General features: G+C 38.9%; 1 protein-coding gene across 5 annotated transcripts in view; it reads left to right on the top strand.

Moving 5' to 3' along the window:
* The first annotated feature begins 1,322 nt into the window (after positions 1-1,322).
* Positions 1,323-22,307, top strand: part of kcnc3b (potassium voltage-gated channel, Shaw-related subfamily, member 3b) — a 76,386-nt gene continuing 55,401 nt past the window's right edge. For all 5 annotated transcript variants that reach the window (XM_036591245.1, XM_036591218.1, XM_036591209.1 and 2 more), the window contains exon 1: positions 1,323-1,946. In XM_036591245.1, the coding sequence (XP_036447138.1) occupies positions 1,323-1,946 (624 nt within the window). The remainder of the gene's footprint in view (positions 1,947-22,307) is intronic.

Genomic DNA, 22,307 nt, shown 5'->3' with positions numbered 1-22,307 from the left:
CATGGACAGGAGGGTAGAGCGTAGATGAGGACAGGATGGGAACAGAGTAGAAGATAAAGTAGTCAATGAGTGGAGGAGAATAGACATATGAAGAAAGAAAACAAGAAGGAAATAAAGCATGAAATGAAAGAGGGAGAGAGGATGGATGAGGTGGAGGTCAGTCAGTGGGAAGAACAGAGAAGGGATAGAGTGAGAGCGCAAAAGAAAGGTGCAGCGGGATGAGGGAGAAAAGTAAGGCATGGGACGGACATGGGAAGTGAGTTGCTTCAGAGAAATGTGAATCCTGAATGCGGAATCTGAGAGCGAGAGAGGAGAAGGGGGAGGAGAGTAGAGGGAGGGAGGCCGAGAGAGGAACGGGATACAGAGAGAGAGAGAGAGAGATATCAAAGTGGCGTATTACTTTGAGTATGGGAAAACAGCTAACTCAGAGGTATCCCAGCCAACAGACAGCACTGCAGTGGCAGAGAGAGAGGGAGGATGGGCGAGAGAGAGATCGAGAGAGGGATAGAGGGAGAGCAAAGGACGAAATGAGAAAGCAACTCCAGCCTTTACTGCAGTGAAAAACTCATTCACTCTACTCTCTCTTTCTCCCTCCCTTCCTCCCTCCCTCTCTCTCTCTCTCTCTCCACCCCCCTTCGCTCAGTGCTGTGTGTGCATACCGAACAACCACCCCTCCCTCCTTGCCTCTTCACTCAGTTGATCAGTGGACGGCAGTGCTGGCTGTACTAATTTACTGAGTGACATTGTAATTCTGCAGAAAGAGAGAACAGCGGTCAGTTTAATTCAGACAGGCAGCAGCGTCACAATGTCGACTACACAACTTTGCATACATTTAGCTCTACCATATCCAAGTCTTCCCTGCTTCATCCACAGCCATAGCAGGAGTGTTTAAGATTCAGAGCTTTTTGCACTGCAGTGTTGATCCTGTAGGTCCCAGATGTCGCTACAGATCTAAACTATAAGCATTCCTCTCTGCTTAGCATGAACACCATGAATTACTGTTATTGTGAGCTATTACAACACAGCAGCTCAGATAGCACAGTCCTCATGAGTGCTGATCACTTTTGGGACATGATTCATTACACACTGCAGGTGTGTGTACTGTGGCATTCGCCAACCAAACGTCCTGTCATTGCAGCCTAACGGGAGACATGGGTGACACATACATACATGAAACAGTTCTTATGCTTTTCTCCCCTCTTACTAACCATCACCCCTTTTTCTCTCTCCTCTCTCCTCAGACTCCTCCCCCCTCCGCTTTCTCTCCTCCTCTCCCTCCCCAACTCCTCCCCCCTCCATCACCGCCCCCCCCCCTTTCCCCTATGCTCAGTTCCGTGTGTGTCTCCTCATTCAAAGGGCGCAAGGGTGGGAACAAGTCGTCCAACAAAGCATGTTACAGCGCCGACATGCCTTGCCCGTCGGACAGCGAGAGAATCGTGATAAACTGCGGCGGCGTGCGCCACGAGACGTACCGCAGCACGCTCAAAACGCTGCCCGGCACGCGCCTCTCGTGGCTCACTGAGCCGGACGCGTTCAGCAACTTCGACTACGACCCCAAGGCCGATGAGTTCTTCTTCGACCGGCACCCGTCCGTCTTCTCCTTCATCCTCAACTACTACCGCACGGGTAAGCTGCACTGCCCCAACGACGTGTGCGGGCCGCTGTTCGAGGAAGAGCTCGCCTTCTGGGGCATAGACGAGACGGACGTGGAGGCGTGCTGCTGGATGAACTACCGGCAGCACCGCGACGCCGAGGAAGCGCTTGACAGCTTTGAGAGCCCCGAGCCGGACGCGCCGGACGACGACGCGGCTCTGGCCGGCGGCGCGGACGGAGACCTCAAGCGCCTCTGCCTGCAGGAGGACGGGAGGAAAGTGGGCTGGTGGCGCGTCTGGCAGCCCCGAATCTGGGCACTTTTCGATGACCCCTACTCGTCTAAATACGCACGGGTGAGTAGCCTCGACGTTACACCGGCCGTCGTTGCCTTCGTTCAGGGAGCGGGTCAGTCACTGAGCGTGCTAACTCGCTAAGAATGAATGGGGAGTTTTGTCTCATTAATGAAATTAATGAGTTTAAAAATCAGACGTTTGCTAACTGTCACGAGGTTTGCTCTAATTAAGGAAACAGTTCAGTAAGGAACAGTGCGTAAATGATCAGTTCTGTCACAAAAGCTCATTTGACATTGCTTCAGCAAATGAACTGTTTTGTCAAATAACTGTTTTGCTAACAGGTAACGAAAGCTTTGTGTCATTGAAGATATAGTGAGGTTCAGTAAGAACAGGCGATTAAATGATTACTTGTGTCACAACAAAGCTAATTTGACATCTTGCTTTCGTAAATGACCAGTTCATTGAAGACGGAGTGCAGTTCAAAATGGAAATTTGCTGACTGTCATTGTAAGTTTAGTGTCAGTAATGAAATGGTTTAGTAAAAACGGACGATTAAATTACCAGCTCTGTCCAAAAAGCTAATATGGTAACAATAAATAAAGTTTTCCCTCATGAAAGGAACAGTTCAGTCATGAAAGTAGTAATTTCTTGAGCAAATGCTGAAATCTAAAGACGTGGTGTGTTAAAGGAAGGATTTAGTCAACAAGAAAGTTAATATGCTAGCAATTACTGGACACTTTCTGTCATTAAATGATCAAAGACCTAATTTACTCACGGGTTTTGTCTCATTAAAAGTCTCTTGCTAAAAAAAAAAGCTAATTTACTAACAGTGATTGGATGTTTTGCATCCTTGTAAGAAAGATTCTGTCAAAAAATGTTAGTTACCAGCGAATGCTGGTTGTCGCTAATTTACAGTGTCTTTTGAGCAATGGCTGTTCACTTGCATTCATTGTTAGCAACAGCAGCTTTTTCTGACTAAAACTGTTTGTTGGATAACAGGAATGAATTGCGAAACATGAAAATTACAGCATGATTGTGGTGATTTTTGTTTATACATCAAGGCTGAGGTAAATCAAATTTCAAATCAGCTTAATTCAAAGTGCTGAAATGTCAAAACACAGAAGTTTTGTCTTGTTTGTCAAAACAAGTGTTCAAAAAAAAGCATGTGTTGCTTACTAGCATTGTGTTATTCTATGGTAACTTTGCATATTTTTGACAGGTCATGCAGGGTTGTCTCTCATAAAGAAGACTTTTTGAAATGTTACCAGTGTTCTTGATGTTACAGACCTGTTTCCCAGGCCTGCTTCAGTAATACAGTATTGTGGCATGTTTTGTGAGCTGTGTTCTTGGTCATTGCCATTCAAGTCTGAGGCCCCGTTTTAGAGCTGATCTGACAAGGGCTTGTAATATGACCGTGTTAATGCTTGAGAGATAACTGTTGATGGATAGATGAGTAAGAGATGTGGATGATATTGATCAGACGTTGCTGAGTGTTACCTGATTATGAATCATCACTCAGGAATGTCTTATGCTGTCTGCCTCAAACTGAGTCCACTGTACTTAGTGTTGTGTTTCAGTTGTGACTGTAACGCAACCATGTGCTGGGCTTCGAAGGTGACATGACTATGATTATGCACAGACAGACGTTAATACAGATATCGTAGAGTCACAGATAAGCATTTATACTTGTAAATGGAGAATATTCATACAACAGTGCTTATGCTCATGAAGTTTGTGTGTGCTGTAGGGCTGCAGTCACCTACTGTCACCTGTCTTCCTGTTGAATAGAGGAAGTAATTTCAGGTCATGTAACAGTGTTTTTAGTGGTTGGAGGTTGATGCTGGCAGACTATCATCACCCTGATATATGCTTTAATACATCATCCCCATCACCATCTTCCTGATCCTCATTGATAGATAGAACTTTATTGATCCTGAAGGAAATTTCACATTGCACATATATTAGACAGAAATAAAAATAGACATAAATTAGGCAAATTAGGCAGTCAGAATCAGCACTGACATTAGCTGTGTTCCAAAGCCTAGGCTGCAGCCGAGGTAGGGCGGGTCCTTGGTAGGACTGTCCTATGAAGACTCCTCTTAGTAGCCTATTGGTCACACAAATGAAACCGTCCACACCAGGCTGCGTGGTGACGTCACCAGAAAGGTCCTAGCTCTCATAACTGCTGTACGAAACTTGTGAGGGAACTGTAAGGGAACTTGTGAGGGAAAACGGAGCCCGTAGCATTGTGTTTGTTGCTATGGTAGCTAATGCGCCAACAAACTTATGTACTATGATAAACTATATATACAAATACTTCTGATTATAATGCGATATATGCTTTAATTAGTCAGTCATTTTACACTTTATATGGTAATGAAGACGAATTCAAGGACATGAACAACTCACATTTTAAAACAACCTCTGCTCCAACTGCATTGTTTTTCGCCATTTTCATGATGCTGTTTTTTTCCTTCACGTCTTTCGTGCGCAGAGAACTTTGGGTAACCGAAGGCCTGGAAGGATACATCTGTTGCATCCTCGAAATCACTCAGAACGCAGGCTGCATTTCTAGGCTGTACATGAAGGGTCCTTCACTTTGGAAGCATTTTATGACTTAGCGGATGAGAAATGCAGCCTACCTTGGCTGCAGCCTAGGCTTTGGAACGCAGCTTTTGTCATCGATTACATCATTGATAAATTCCTTCAGCAGCAGGAGGGATCATACTGTCACTGCTTAATGTACTGGTATGATAACTGTTCACTTGCTTAGTTTGTGGCCTAACTAACAACATCATTTGACCACATTGCTCGGTATGAACAACACAAGAGGAGCTAACACAGTGTAAGCATGACCTGTTGTGCCCTTGTGAGCTCCCAACCATTAATAGAAGTGACATCGCTGAGAATCTTTTGGGTTTCTTTCATCCACAGCGTGTTCTTTCAAACAGCTACGACGACCTGGTTTTAAGCAATAGTTCTCATCCAAATTTCGCTGCTACAGACTCTTACCATTACTACCATTACTTACCATTACTAATATGTCACCTTTACAGTCATGTGTTTCTTTTGTCACAACACGATGTTTACCATATTAACAACAGAGATATTCTACACAGCAGTAGTGTTACAGTCATGTCAGGGCAGAGTTTAATGAATTTGACTGTAACGGGTTTAAAATTGAAACTTTAATAGAGACACAAATACATGGTTTACAGGACCACAGATTGGTCATGATGGTCAGGATTTTCACAGCATCTCTGAAACCTTCTATCTCCAAAACAGTAACATTTTTTGTGGAGAAGGAAAAACTTTTAACTTAAGGTGGAAGTTAGAAGAGTAATTTTGGACCATTTATCTTGCTCCATTTATCATGAAATTTTCACAATGGCTGCTGGTGTTTTTAATTTATATACGAAAAAAAAAACAGGAAAAAATGGTGATTCAAGGTTTTGTCCTGATATCAATGATAGATTAGTAATAAAGGTACTAATAACAAATAGTTGCCATCATAACAAAACCTTGTTACTTAACTCTACCGATCTGACCTCACTACTTGGCAGGTGCCTATAAGTCTTGATGTTTATACCATCCCACAATGTTTTATTTTAGCAAGTAAATGGAATGTATTTTGATAGAAATGTGTATGATTTACTACCCAAAAAGCAAACTGTATTTTCATCTTCATACACGAGTGTCAATGGCTTTTATTTGGTAAAATATTTTGGTCAATTTTAAAAGCTATTTTTTGTTGTTGTTATATATAGAAAGTTGCAGTTGTGCTGTTTGTTTTATCTCGGCATGGCTGTCTTTGTGGAGAGGTGTGAACTATTTTCACAGCAGTGTGTTCTCATTCTTTCTTTTCACCCCTCATCGCTCACTAGCAGCTCAACAAAGAGTCACACAGAGAGCCAGCAGTGTCCTACAAATAAAACATGTTAATATGTTTTTCAATGACGGTAAAAAATTGAAGTACTACTTTTTACTGTAATTCACCTAGTTTAGCTGGTTATTCAGATTTTTTTTTTAATGTAACAATGACAGTAACTACAAATAAAATAAACAAATGTATAATAAAGGTGATTTCTTTTTATTTGTCTTATTTCTGTAAATTAACAATAGCAGGTTTAAAATGCAGTGTATGTGTGGCTTGTTTATATGCATTTTACCTCATTAAAAAAATAAAAACAAAAAACAGGTATTGACCATTAAAATTTTACATTGCTTTAACAGTGAAAATACTTTTTTTAAGTTAATCGGATACTGGGGAAAAAATCCTTTATTTGATTATATTAAATAAAAATATCTAAGTTGATTTTCATTCCGTCAGTGGAATGGCCACTATATATATATATATATATATATATATATATTTCTTTTTGACCTTTATATTTTTTACACCATTAGCAAATATCAGCTGTCCTTACACAAACACTTCATATCTATATAAAAGAAAAAATAACAAGATTTACACGTAACAGTGATGATTTGCTCCATCAGGTCTCGGCAAACCGCCAGTGTTGTTTCTGGCTTAGAACCTGTTCTAAACCTTGAAACCTAGACGTTCAGAGAGGCTAATGTTTTGTGTATGTGTGTGTGTAAAATGTTTACGGTAGGTTTGGGATTGGCAGAGAACGCGCCACTCCAAAAGAATTAACCCCCCATTATCCTAATGTCATTCACAGGTCAGTACTCACTCCTACTGTTTCCGCCTCTGTCTGCGTCCAGATTTACAACACAGCGCAGTGATATAGTACAGACGACACAGCCATACACAGTTACAGGAGTGTGAGCTCATCTCTGAGGGGAAGAGTGTGTGTGTGAGTGAGTGACTGAATGCAGCTCTCTGGCACAGTCATGCAGGGCTCAGTACACAGCTCTGTAACCCAGTTTAAGGCATTTGAGTGATCTAGAACTAAAACACAAGACATCGGACTCACGGCAATCATGCGTGAAAGGGAAAGAGCAGAGAGAGGAATGGGTGGAAAACAGAAGAGAGAGATGGATGAAGGTTGAAGGAGACAGAGAGAGACTGATGGGGAAGGAGAGAGAGATGGAGAGAGGGAGATTATTGGCATGATTTAAAGCAGGACGCTTGGATTTATGGTCCGGACGGACGGTGAAACATTTATGAGCTGAGCAATAATCAGCAACGTTATTCATACCAACACCATTCCTCGTGCACAGCAGGACACGTGAGCTGCTCTCACACACACATACACACACACACACACACACACGTTTGCTGCCTTTGCTGCAGTGAAGAGAGAGAGGTAGAGTGAAATGGGGGAACATGAGTGATTGGGGTAAAAGGAATAGAGAATAGGGTTGAGAATACATAGAGAATAGGGTTGCACCGATAATGAATTGCTGGAGCTGCCTCTGATTTCTTTACAGCCAAATCAACCTATTTTTTGGCCAATTTTCATTAGCTGAAGGATTTTTAAAGGACCTATAACATGGAAAACTGAATTTTCCTCAACGTTCTGAAATAATTTGATGTAGTATGTTATCGTTAATGTTTCAACGTTTCGTGTTCTTACCATTCAGTCCATAAAATTCACACATGGAAACCAAACTGCAAAAACAGCCCACAGTGATGCGATTGTTTTTGTGATAGCACCAAAACCAGTGCATTTACATATATCTGTCTGTTGACTACATCATTTTAGCTCCACCCATTCATGCTGTTAAAGGTGTGTTTCAGCCTGGATTGCTTTCTGAATGAGGTACCGTACAGGGCAGCCAATCAGAACAGAGCTTGTTTACATATATCAGTCTTAAAGTCACTGACAAAACAGCTTGCTTAATTCTGTGGTATGAAGTGAGTTTGGAAAATGGTCATGTGAAGATGAATTATGGGTGTTTTGTCATGCATAAAACCACATGTACATTATAAGTGGACCTCAGAACAAAGAAAAGAAAGAAAGAAAAATACTGGATAAGCAGCAGGCAGCAAAGATAGTAACATTGCCCAAAGTTTGTACTTCGTAGGCTAAATTAACCTGTATAAATGTATAAAGTAGGGATGTGCATGGATACAGAGTAATCAATAACTGTTTAAGGTGTTACTATTGTAATGCTGAAGTTAAATATTCAGGTATTTGTTGATTTGTTACTTTTTTATGTGAAGATGGACATACAGACTAACAATTCAGGGAAACAGTTCAACAGTTTTATATTTTAATAAAGGATGCATTGTCAAGGACGTGACTCAGAAGGCAGAGATAGGGATGCCAGCTCCGACACGGCATTACATATTGCTGTTGTCAGAAGAAAACCTTCTATCTCCAAAATGGTAACTTTACAGGAGACGGATAAAACAGACTTTACTTTTAATGTAAGTCAATAGAACCAGACGTTTTTCCAAGTAATTTTGGCCTGTTTCTTTTAGTCAGTTCATCATGAAAATTACACACAATTTTCAAATTGTCAAAAACTGAAAAACTGGAGATACGAGGTTTTGTTCTGACAGCAGCGATATAATTATTTATTAAATAGTTATAACTAGTGTAGCTGATGTTAGCTGAAACAGTAAAATACATTTCTCTGACAGTGTAACATGTTGGCACATTGTCCGTTGAGGAAAAAAGACCTTGTGTTGAACAGGACGAACCTTCATCAGCATTCAACCTTATTAGTGTCAGCTCGTTAGCTCATCTGCAGATGCAGCTTCCGTTACTCATTCAACACGAAAACCTACTGTGTTCCCATGGCTATTTTTGAATAATAAAACATGTTTTCAAACTGGAAGCTCTAGTACTATCATCTAAAATATAAGCCCAAAGTCTATTTTTTGCTTTTAAGTTGTTGAGCTGTCCTTCTCTGTAGTTAAAAGCATGTGTTCTTTACCTTATTGTTCATCATATACCTGCTTTCTAAAATTAGTCAGAATGCACATCACTAACATGTAGCACTTAGGTTGGTGGGTAGCCATAGCGCCTGTGTGGACATCACAGAAAACATTAAATGCACTACTAATATTACTTCTTGTAGCCTGTTTAAGCAAAAGAATATGAGAAGAAGTGTGATTGCGAATGAAATCATGGCTGAAGGCGAGTGCCGTAGATCACAGCCGTGAAGTCATTCACAGTACTACATGACCTCATGTACTCTTTTGCTGTCATACAACAGTTCTGCAGAATAAAGAAAACACTGTAGAATCTGATCAGACGTGCTGCAGGACAAATTAAGAGCTCATTTGCAAAAAAATAATCCTTTAAAAAAACGAGCTGACTGTGCTGAGTTATTCTTAACACACAGTGCATTCTGAAACCTAATAATGTTTTGACACAAAAGTCGTTACTGTCCATTCTCAAGGCATTGCAAGTTCATGTTCTACAGCCGAAACGGTCAAACGCCAGCACAGTTCTCCAGCAGAACCGAATAAATTTGTTCAGCGAATCAGCGCACAGTATTTGGGTCAGGTGACGCAACATTGCTGTGAACTGTTTTAGGCAGAAACCTTCTACCCTGCAAAGTGCAGTACAGAGGTCTTAAAATAATGGCTACTGGATCTAAACACAGCGCAGTCTCTCTAACAGAAAACCACTTTGGAGTCAGCCGTGTGTGCACAATTCCATACTGGACATAAAGTACAATATTTGGGTTTAAAAGCCAAAATTTCATAACTCACATAGTGCACTGTATAGCAGTGAGCCATTAGAGATTCAGCCTTAGGATTTTCCAAGGTCTGATCTTATAGATGTTTAATATTGCCTATTAATAGGATGTTTTTTGCTGCAATTCTCACCTACTTGTTTTTTGTTAAATATTGCATTTGAAAGAAACTTGCATCCATTATTAACTTTGTTAAACTCTTGAAACATGAAATGACCACTGGAGTTATCTGCTTTTGCCAAAAAAAACATAATGGAAAAAAAATACAATCTTTCAATAAAGGCTAATTTTGTACATTATCTGTGCTTTGTTGTATATACTTAACCCTCGTGCGGATGTTTCTGTTACTTAGTGGGTCTGGTGGACCCACCACATTATTGTTTTAATATATACAATGGTTTCTGGCAATATGCACAGCTATCTAACATAAGAATGTTGAGAAATTTGTAAGGCATGAACTACTCAGCACTGCTCACTTTATCCAGTGCTAGATAATTTACTGGTGCCTTTCTATCCAATACTTCTTTAATCAGTGTTTTATTCCTCCTGACAGAACTGTGCCTCAATTACCAACAACATTTAGAATATTATGAGCTCCAATTTTCTGTTTTATTAACTTCACACATCTCTCACTGGGTAATGCTGATTATCATACCTGGGCTCGTGTTCACAAAACTTCTTAAAGTAGAAGTGCTGATTTAGGATCTGATTTATGCCTTATTTACTTCGATTTTACTGACTGGAACAGATCCTAGACCAGCACTGAGAGGCCCTGTTATAGGCCCTGTTTTCCACAGATTTTGCTGTATTTTTTGTGTTCTCTGCCGTGAACAGGGTTGCCAGGTCCAGTAAACATCTTCAGCCCAAAATAAAAGTGTCCACCAGAAGCTAAAACTTCTATATTTTTTCCCACAACTGTATTTTCAAACTAGCTCAGTTTGGTAGGGAAAACTTGAACCTGTACCAAACACGCCACGGCATAACCCAGTGGTTCCCATACCCCCTCAAATCGAGCCATTGCTGTTGTGATCACAAATAACAGCACAGATGGAACACTTCTCAACCAGACTGTGTTGTCAGAACTAACTGTTGTATAAAAGAATATATCAGGTTCTCGCACATTTCTAATCCATTTTATTAACTAAAGTTTATTTACATCATGAAATCCCCAGATTGGCCAAAATAACAATTAAAAGGCCAATCACATGTTGGAAGCATTCCGATCCTGGCTAGTTCCAGTCATGCACCCTGATGAAGAGGAAGAGGAGTGAGTGATACATACAAGACAGAAAGGAATAAGCAGAGAGAGAGAGAGAGAAATAAAAAGACAATGAAAGGGATGGTGGAGAAGAGCTGGCGCTGGTCTTGTCTTCACCTCTTCAATCATGTCTAAAGACACCAGCAATCGGATCCACCTCCCCTGCAGCTTTCTGCTGACGATTGATTGATCGCTTATGGATTTTCCTCCGTGTTTGTCTTTCAGTATCCATCAGAGCCCATGCACCCGCTCACTCGCGCACACCTCCCCCCTCGTTCTCACACACACACACGGCTAATGTTGACTCTGCTGCTGATCGCACTAGAACTGATACTGCTCATATGCACATGCATGCGCATCCACCCTGCTGAAGGTTATCATGACTGTTAGATACAGTGACCTGAAGAGTGGTGTGTCTAGATATGATTTGCTTTGTATTCTGCAGTCAGTGGCTGTTTGGAGCTGGGAAAGATCTGATCAGTTCTCAGGGTCTTAAATATGGAGAAATAATGTGTAATGGTCAAAGTTATAGTCTTGTCAATGTGCCACATCTAGGGCTGTGGGTTGAACATTGGCGGGGTTGAACAGGACCCTTTTTTAGAGGTCCAGGGGCAATATGAAATATGAAAAAATATCTCAAACTAATCTCACCACAAAATTCCAACCTAAATCTACTAGATTTCATAGTGACAAATGATAGGTGGTGATGCTTTTATGATCCTCTGGCACAACCAGACTTTTTTAGAATTGGAGGTAGGGCAATCAAAATATTGAAATCAATAATTATATCAGTATTATAAATACAGATAAGTTTATTTTCTGTAGCATTAGTTATGTTAGTAAAACCAATGCTTTTTTTTAATGCTTTATTACTAAATAATTATTACCGATATGAATTATTGGGGCCTTATATAGCTGAGTTGTAATTATTAGGGAGGTTGTAACCCTCTTAACCCCCACCCCCATCCCCCGGAAGTTACACCTATGGGCACGTCACCTTTGGAGCTTCTGACAATACTTAATTTAAGGGGCAATATCTCACATTTTCTTGTATTTTTTATTTTCTCCCATGAAGAAAAATGATAACAGTGTTGCGGATTCATACACCAAATACAGTCATAATTCAGTTACTTTAATGTTAATGACCTCAGGTCAGATCCATGAACACAAGTGACCACTGTTGGAAGCATATCACGATGAAAATGAGAAGCAAATCCATGAAAACCAATGACTGCTGGTAGAAGCCTGTCATGATGACACGTTGGTACGAATACATAAAGATATTGATTTTCATGAGGTCAGAAAAACAGTGAATTCAAAACAGGCTATTATTGCTGCTTAGTTTCAATATATGGATTGTATGCAGTTTAATAGTGTTAACATACTGCTTTACACGATTTTATTTTTAAAAAGTAAGGAAAATATGTGAACCTTTTACATTAAGAATTTCTAAATTACCAATCGATCAATCAATCAATCAATCAACCTTTATTCAAACTCGGAGTACACCGAGGGAGACCTACATTTAATGTAGCTGAGCCAATACAGAGATCAGGGATTGAGAAGTTATAGCCAATAGTGAAAACATAACCACTAAAAAGTAATTATAATCATGGTAATAAATAAAAAAAAAAACTAAATCATTAAACCAATAAAATTACAACAATATAGCAATTTAATAAATAAGATAAAATAAGAATAAAAAATGATAAATTAAATAAATAAAGAAATTAAAAAATGTAAAGCAATACCTTGGCAATATTAAAATAAATAAGAGCAAAATAATAAAAATGAAACAATAAATAATAAAATAAATTACTTTAAACCTTAACTAAAATCAAATAACAGTTGCAGGCTGATAAATGTGGTATCATAAGCTATAATACTGTCCTACAGGATGATTATATGTGGTATCATAAGCTATAATACTGTCCTACAAAATGAATTCATTCGTGCTGCAGTGTGCACGCTTTCAGGACCGTGAAGTATGTAAAGCTCATTTACCTGAAGGTTGTTTTAGATTTTAGATAGTGATCGTTGCTGAACTGGGCTTTTTATAGATTTTTCCATAAAATGGATTGGTGATTGTGTACAAGAGCATAATATTCACTACCTGCCTTTGACGTGCCTTTGTTCTGAGGTCACTGGCCGTCCATGTGGAGTAATTAGGCCTGCAGCAGGAGCTCTTGTTCTCAGTACCCTGTTCAGGTGTCCTTCTACATGGGGTTGAAGGGGTGTTAATAAACTCATCTAAAACGGCTAGAACAGTCAGGGCTTATTGGCATATTATAAAGCAATAATAAACACCCTTTTTGAATGTATAAGTTGATGAATGATGATGTTTCTGATGGTGTTATACAGTACTGTGCTGCACCCTGGACTGTAATTAATGAATGTTGTACCACTTGGCCGGTTGAGGACTGGAGAGTAATACTGACTGATTTATGCAGTAGCCTGAATAAGCTGATGATATGAAAGAAGGAGGTGGATTTTATGGACAGTACAGAGCTGATCCTGGATCAGCAGTCTTGTTGGGATGTGAAACATCTGGTCCCTGGGTTCAGGATATACACACATTAGAGCTATCAAACAGCTTCATTTCTTCTTAGTCTTGTTAGTTTATTAATCTTATTAGCTAATTTCCATTGTTGAAGGTGAGGTGGTGTCTCTGTAAGCATAAAATATGTTTTAGGCCGCACAGACAGCTGTTCCTCCACAGGTTTTTACCTAGTCGTTCTCCACAACCTGAACATCATCTGTTTTTTCTTTTTTTGGGGTGATGCCATAAAGTGATAATGGCAGCATTTTTAATGCACTGCTTTCGTGTCATCCCGAGTTTTCCTCATGTTTTATGCCTGACAGAGCAGGTGCTGCTGGCGCTGGATGGAGGGTGCTTTCAGAGCGGGACTGTCATGTCTGAAAGGGCAGTTTTTCCGTGTTATTCTTTTTTATTGTGGTTTATGTTTTATTGATTGTTGGATAGCAGATTTGAGTGATCAAACCATTGTTCCACCATTTCCCATCATGATCAAAATGCCTTCGAAAGTGGGTTTTATTTCATATTTCAACTGAAGACAGCAGCATAGATCAGTGGTATCAGATCTCATTACTGAAGTGCTCATAGAGCCAGTACTGTAGCACGTGTGATTCAATAGTCAGGACTTTTTTGCTTTTCTTTATTTATTTCACAGAACAGTTGTGTTGTGTGTTATAGGGAATAATAATAACTTCAACTGAATCACGGCCATGATGTTAGTCACTATAACACACTCCCTCTTTGTTTTATTGCTTTAATGACAGTAGATGGATGATGGCAGACCAGATCTTTCATAGTTCTGAATGGAGCAGCTATGGAAAATTCTGCCACTGCCGGCAGCAATAGCAGCGCACCTCAGCAGAAGGTTCCCTCAAGAGTTCAATTTTCTCAACTTTTGCTGTCAGTTGCAGTGGTACCCAGATGTTGATTGTTTTTTTTAAACACAAGTGCTGAGTTGAAGTCTAACTGTTCATATACAACAAAATCAAACTTTTTAAAATGGACCATGAGAAACATTCGCATGTGTCTAACACCACTGTTATTCCAGGAATGTTATAACTAAGGCAGCATTTAAATGGCTGCCTGCTGCTTACCAGTACTGATTACACCAATTCTGCTATGAAGCACAGAACAACCAGGTTTTCAACATGTAAGCACAGTATTACAGTGATATTACTGGTTCAAGCATGTTCAATAAGCAATTAAGCATGTTTTTTTTATTGATAATAATAGGACTAAACAGTTCTTAGCAAAGCAGTGTAGTTTCAGTAGGTAATGGCTGCCAAGCAACATAACACAATTCCATGAACAGCACAATGGATTTTAATAACTTGTGAATAAGTTAATAAATACAGAATTCACATAATGTATGCTGTCATATGATGCATGTGTGTATATTGAGTGTTATAAAACGCATAGTTCCAGTCCTAAAATCTGATTGGCTGAGCCATGTTCAGAGTCATTGTAAAATCCACAATATATGCACACCTCTGGTCGCCTCACAACAACTGAATTGTATGAGTACAACACAGCACGAAGCTGTTAAAGGAATAACCTTTGACTCTCATGCTGCTCGCATGGACCACTGAGTATATTTATGAAGTAAGAACCCATGTTTTGTTTAAACTGAGGGGCTGGCAACCCATGTTCTTCACTAGAACTAGGCTGGTCAGCTAGCTAACAGGCTAAAAGTTAGCTAACAGCCTAAACAACTCGATCATTAATGTCACAGGTATGATTAACTGTAAAACGACAGAACAAAAGTCTAAAAAGTGGCACTTGAATGAATTACATGCTTGAAATGTTTATGTTTCAGTCAGAAGTAGCGTTAAACTCAGGCTGAATCCCAAATGACTCAGTATTCCCTAAATAGTGTGCTAACTGTAAAAGTTTAGAAATTCTAACCTCTTCCACCAAGTGCATCATTTATCGAGTATGGATGTGGCTGAATCCCAAATGGCTAGGTCTTAGCTATGTTCTGTACCGTTGTGGTGCAGGATCCAGTATTTAAATTCCTACGTAGTGCGCTGAGTAGGTAGCAGGGAGCCATTTGAGATTCAGCCCCACACAGGAAGAGGGGTGCCGCTGGATTGGTGCTAAATAAGATTCAGTGGTAATTTGGTGACCAAAAAGTACATATAAAGCAAAAGGTTTTGCATCAAACAGTGCTGTGTTATCATATGTTCATTCTTATATGACAAAAAGTTTAAAAAATCATAAAATGACTGCAGTACAGCGATGGGCGAATGAACATTCTTCTCATTCAGCGGTCCATGGTTGCTGAGCACAATACTGTACTTCAACGGAACTACATTTCTTGAAGTAGTAGAACTTAGTTTTGCTTCCTTAGCTGTAGATAGTCTTTAGCTGTGTCCCAAATTGTGCCCTATTCACTATGTATTGCACTATTTTGGGGTTTTGCCATTTTGTAGTGGTGTTTATAAACATAGTGCAGAAGAACCAGTATACTCAAACAATCCCACAATGCATTGCAATAAGTACGTTGTTTGATTTGAAGATTTACACACAACTCCAATGGGTAGGATTAGCGAGCCCAGCTACAATGGCAGCATCTCCACCGACCTCTCTTCAGTTCCCGATGTAAGTAACCTCTACTTATTTCATGGTGAAATTGTTCTACAAACTGATGGAGAATGTGTTGGACATGGTTCTATAAAGAACCTTTTGAAAATCGTTCTTAATTGTTACAAGTTTGACATCATAACAATAGCAGAACCGTTTTTGGTTCTATATAGAACAGTTTTCGAAGAGGTTCTATATAGAACCATATACAGTACAATTTCCATAAATCTGTAGAACCATTTCACCATGCAAAGAACCATTTAAGCATGAAATGGTTGTGTATAGAACTCATAAATAGACCCATTGCCTTTACTAAACATCTTTTTTAAGTGTGTATAATTGTGTTCTGTATGGTGGTTCAGATTTCTGAATGTAGGTTATAATGATTAGGGATTTCAAGCACAGCAGTTGTCATGTTAACATACAGTAGTGGTCATGTAATTGATCTGTCTTTTTAAACATACCATTTAATATGGTATGTTTGAATTTTTTCCAAAGTATTAAAGGCCCCATAATCTTACATTTCTCTTGCTTTTGATATTCTTTTCATCTGATCTTCATCCGATGTCTGACTTATACTGTTTGCATGGTTTTATGATTAGGATTTATTATCATGAATCATTTTTTTCCAACCTCTCTTTATCCATTAGAAGTTATCAGACTGTTTTTGTCGCTGTGCTTTCACAGCTATTGTCTGTAAAATGATTGGCTGCCCTGTATTATGCCTTGTTTAAATAAGCAGTCTGGGCTGAAACACTCCTTTAAATTAATTTTTAAATTAATTGATCTGTCTTTCTCATTCACTCTTATGTATGCAGTCCACACTGACCACTGTCTTCTACTGTATCACATTTGACGGTGTGTCCTTTATGTTTGATTGTATTTGATTGTTTGCACCTCTGAGTGAAGGTCGCGTCTGGCAGTCCTCTTTGTCCAGTCTTTGCTGATAAGCAGCACTGGCTGTGATGGATATAAATGAACCTCTGTGGTCAGTCTTGGCCTGGACGTTGCTTCCATCGACAGTTCTTGGGTCCAGTCCGGGACGCGGCGTCCCTCGCAGGCTGAGAACAGCTCACCTCACTGGATAGGGCCGTATCGATGGGCTGCCAGGGCCCTATATATAGCAGCCATATTAACCAAACTGCTTTGGACAGGTTTTTGTTTGACTTTGCCATTTTTTTTATGTCGGGGACATTTCATCTCTGCCGGAAAACCCACTGACACCAGAGCACCAAGTCCATTCTGATCTAGTCAGACAGAAAGAGACAGAGAGAATACTTCTCAAGCGGACACACTCAACATGCACGTACATAAAGTAAGACACATGCTCCCACAACTTTGTGTTTTTCGTTTTTATTGTTTTACACCATTTAAAACACTGCCTTTTATATTGAGTGAATGCAGTTGTTCTCATATTTTTTCCTTTCTGAATATTCTGTCAAATATTATTTTAAATATTAATTAAGAGTAAGAAAAGCTGAGACCCTTTTAAGCAAATACATTTTATTTTATTGTTAATTTTTTTTAGTATTGAAAATTACAGTGAGTGTGTTTACATGCACTTAATAATCCGATAACTGCAGAAAATCAAATTTTGTGAGTAATCTGATCAAAACGTTGACATGCACTTGGTTAATCAAATAATGGAAAACTCCAGGTCTACATGAGTCAGGCAGTAATCAGATTTCTGCTTTGCAACCAGCCAGTAAACTCACAGAAAAAGACGTGATGTTAACATAACGTAAAACTCAATGCCACAGATTTATTTAAAAACATTGCACCACTTTACCTGAAAATATGAACATACATCATCTAGAAGATGAGGATTAAGTTAAGGTCATCTTTTATTAGTCCCACTGCAATTCAGTGATACAGCAGCAATATATTTAAATCCTTCATTTCATCAAGCATGTATTTGATTTTAGCGTCACTCCAAGTGTTTGTTGCCATCTTGCTGGTGCTGTGTTAAACACTGCCTGCTATTTCTGGTACTGCGGCCTGTTTTCACATTTCTCAGTTGGATTTACATAGTTTACACAGACTGAGAAATCCGAAAGAAATCTGAGTAAGAGTACACATACATGAGGAATCCTATTATTGAGCTTAAATCCAGCACTCTTCATTGTTTTTAATCAGATTTCTAGACCTTACTCCAATCTAAGAAATGGCCGTATGCTGTTTACATGACATAATTGAATCAGATAACCACAGAAAACAGATTATGATTGAATAATTAAGTGCATGGAAATGCGCTGTGACCTTGACAGTGCCTTTTTTGTTCTACTGCATAAAATCTATGTATTTATGTATTGTCTTTTTAAATCAGAAGCTCACACTATGTGGGGCAAGTGAACATTACCTGCCTTACATTCATCACATCGCAAAAGTGCAACATGGATTGCCAAATTGAAAACAATTAATTGGCTGATAGAGTGAAAATCTCCTGGTTCTGATCTTGGCCAATTCCAATTCATACCTATTTTTTATTTACACAGGGTACCACTTTAAAATAAGACTACCCTTGTAAATGGTTAATGAATGGTTTAAAATGAGTTTATTAATGGTTCTTTCTAGGTCTTAAAGACTCTAAAATCATTAATAAGCATTTATAACACATAAATAAAAAGGCCTAACAGTGAACTCACATTCATTTATACTGTCAAACTTCAGACTTTGATGTTTACTGATTTTACTTTGTCTTTTTCATCAGTTAGCATTAAATCTATAAGCTTCATCACATGTTCATATTTATCAGATATAACAGCTCACTTTTGCTTTTAACTGCTTATTAATGATAAATGAAGCGTTTATGTGAACAGATTTTTTGTGACTCTAATAACCATTAACAAACTATTTTTAAACCATTTATAAACCCTTTATAAAGGTAGTCTTATTTTAAAGTGGTACTGAAAAAAGAAATATAATACTACAAAATCATCACATTTTCCTGAGTTATTACTTTAAGTGTAGTTTATAATGCCATAGAACATGAAAGTGTATGATTTGGGTGGATCTCTATGGAGTTCACTCAGAGAAAAAAAGATTTGTTGCAACAAAGGCAACAGGTCAGAAGGACTATAATTTGACAGATGTAAGACACACAGACTGAAGCATATCTGTTCCATCAGACAGACAACTGAAAAACCACCTCAAATATTATGATTTTTTAAGGGTGATTTTGAGAACAAAAGTATTAGAAGCCTTTAAATAGTGGTCACCAGACCTGGTCCTAGAGATCTACCTTCCTGCAAAGCCTAGTTTGAACCACAATCTACCACACCTGCTCTAGATAATCACCTCCCTCAGAAGTTCTTGATTGGCTGGATCAGAAGCATTAGTGTTAGATAAGTTAGGGCAGCATGTTTGCTGCAGGTTGGAAATGAACTCTGCAGGAAGGTGAATCTCCGGGAGGAGGGTTGGTGACCAGTGCTGTAAAGTGCTGTTTAGGTCAGCCCCACTGACATACATGGTTTCATAAATCAGTATTGGCTTTACCGTTTTCACATTTCAAATTTATTGAACATCATCAAATATTCATTCTAGTCTTAATTACCATACAAATTAACATATATTTACATTTTCAGTATCTTTTTGGATATAATAAGTCTTCTGCATAATTCAATACACAATTACTGTTAATTTGCTAAGTTTAACATATTGAAATAAATAAATAAAATGTGGCCTGTAGAGAAGCTATGGCACATTTAATATGGTATGTTTGACTTTTTTCCAAAGTATTAAAGGCCCCATAATCTTACATTTCTCTTGGTTTTAATATTCTTTTTGTTTGATCTTCATCTGACGTCTGACTTATACTGTTTGCGTGGTTTTATGATTAGGATTTATTATCATGAATCATTTTTTCCAACCTCTCTTTATCCATTTGAAGTAAACAGGCTGTTTTTGTCACTGTGCTTTTACAGCTACAGCTATTGTCTGTAAAATGATTGGCTGCCCTGTATAATGCCTTGTTTAAATAAGCAGTCTGGGCTGAAACACTCCTTTAAATTCAACATGAATGGGTGGGGCTAAATTGCTGCAGGCTGAATAGGTAGATATCTATATTACATATAGATATATGCAAAGTGTGACGATTTTTGTGACATCAGAAAAACAATGAATTCAAGTCGGGCTGTGTTTGTGGCTTTGTTTCCATGTGTGGACTATTTGGACTGGGGGGGTGAACGGTATGTTTTGAAACTATAACTGTTCAAATACTACATACACTACCTTTTTTATTTAAAATACAATGAAAAGTCAGTTTTCCGTTCTTTAAATTCAGCAAATAAATAGAAATTGTGCTGTAAAGTTTAAATATTTAATAAAAATGTTTAAGTTTGTTTACTGTAGAAAATTTGTTAACTTATTTTCAACAGTGAAATGTATCATTTTGCCAGGGGTATGTAGACTTTCGTTTGCATCTGTATATGTACCAGTCAATAATTTGTGTGTCTGTGTATATATGTGTGCTCAGTATACTCAGAGTCCTGGTTTCTAATCCTGATCTCAGGTCAGCTCTAATTCTGCAGTCTTCTGAGATTATTTTTGCAACAGTTTTTAGCCCCAAGGCCACACACACACACTTAGACCCCCACACACATACATTGCTGGCCCGGGTACAGTGTTAGTGCTCTGAAGGTGATTACACTGACAGACAGGGACGCAGCCAATCACATCATGGCTTGTCTGTTCAGCTCAGGAGGACAGCCAGTCATAATGCAGTACGGCAGTTCTCTTCACATTCAGAGCCAGTAACAGTGCAGTGTCTTTGTTCTGCTCAGGGACGCAGCCAATCACAGTGCAGCTTACCTATTCTGCTGCAGGATTTAGCCAGTCAGTGCACGTGTCAGGCTCTATGCTATGCTGCTTCATCTTTTCCTGCAGCAGTGCTGTCTTTTCTGACGTCATCCAGTGAGGTCACTGTTCCGTGAGAGCGCTGTCTAAGAGTGCTGCTAACAGGTTTTACCTACATTCAGACAAACTCCACACTGTGCCTCCAAGGAGCATCTCACATCTCTCATCACACATCTTGCATCTTGCATCCACTAGGGGGGTAAAAATGCATCGATTTAGCATGATGCATCAGTCTGAAGGTGGCAATTCAACTGCATTCATTTTGGAAAATCAATTTTATAACATACATAGACTCCAGGGAGGGTTTGAGCTCCTGCCCTTTTGCCCCCAGACTGTGCAAGTGTTCTCTTGTGTGGCATGTATAATAATTGTCTTTTATATGGCCATTCTTCAAGATCTGTTTCAGCGAGGCAAGGCTCAGCCTCGTCTTGGGAATAGAGCTACCGCCTGTTTCAATACCGCATTTATACCCTCGTCCATCTGGCCTTGCCATTTCCCCTTGGGGGAATCCCTAATGCCATCTCAAGGGCCGTTCCATTACTTTATTAGCTCAAGTGAAGTGTGTTAGATGAGCCCTCTGAGGGGTGAGGGATCGAGTGAACATACAGTCGTATTCAAAAGTTTGAACACCGCTGGTAAAATTTCATTTTTCAAGTTAAAGTAAGAAACTTAAATATGTAATTTTCTAGGAATTTAGGAGCACAGTTCTATTTATTTGTTGAGTTTAACATATTGGGAAAAACAATTAAACTTAAAATGTGAAACACGTTTTATTTTTCCCATTATGTTAATTTTAGCAAATAAATAATAATTTTACATTTAAATGTGCAGTGTGTTCTGTGTAGAGGACGCATTCACTTATTTTACTAGGAAAATCAACAAAACATGTCATTTGACCAGGGTTGTGCAAACTTTTGCATACAACTGAAAGCCCAGAAATCATTGCAATTTCCTGTTCAAACAAGTAGTGATGTGCACATGTACTCGAGTACTCTGGGGTTCAATCCCCTGACTGGACAAGCACTCTACACTATCTACACTACCTTCGTCTACCTGTGTAAAATGATCAAGTCGCTCTGGATAAGAGCGTCTGCCAAAAGCCTATAATGTAATGAAATGTAACTGTTGGAGGTGTTAGTGTTCAAATACTGAAATCACTATTCAGGTACTCACTACATAAGTCGTTTTATCGCAGTAAGATGAAGAAAATATACAGGCTAACAATTCAGTGAAACGTAATGGTTTTGCTCATATTTAAAAACGAGTGGTATTTCTGATTGCTGTGGTGACTCTGCGCTTAAAATCCTACTGTTAATGCAGGTTGACTGTAGTAGCTGTTTTCAGACTGTTCTTTGTGGTTTTACTGATGTTTAATTAGCTGCGTTGCCATACAAGTTTTCGCAGAAACTACAGATAATGCTCTATTCTGACATTGTGTCGCTGGCGCAGGACTATGAAAGCCTACATCGTTGCAACATCTGTCGATTACAGTATTTTTTTGTCATGAAGAACTATTTAAGCATGAAATGGTTCTATGTAGAACTCAAAGTTCTAAACAGAACCATTTTCT

The sequence above is a fragment of the Colossoma macropomum genome, unplaced genomic scaffold, assembly GCF_904425465.1.
Source record: "Colossoma macropomum unplaced genomic scaffold, Colossoma_macropomum, whole genome shotgun sequence".
NCBI lineage: Eukaryota > Metazoa > Chordata > Actinopteri > Characiformes > Serrasalmidae > Colossoma > Colossoma macropomum.
This window is presented reverse-complemented; position numbering and strand designations above follow the sequence as displayed.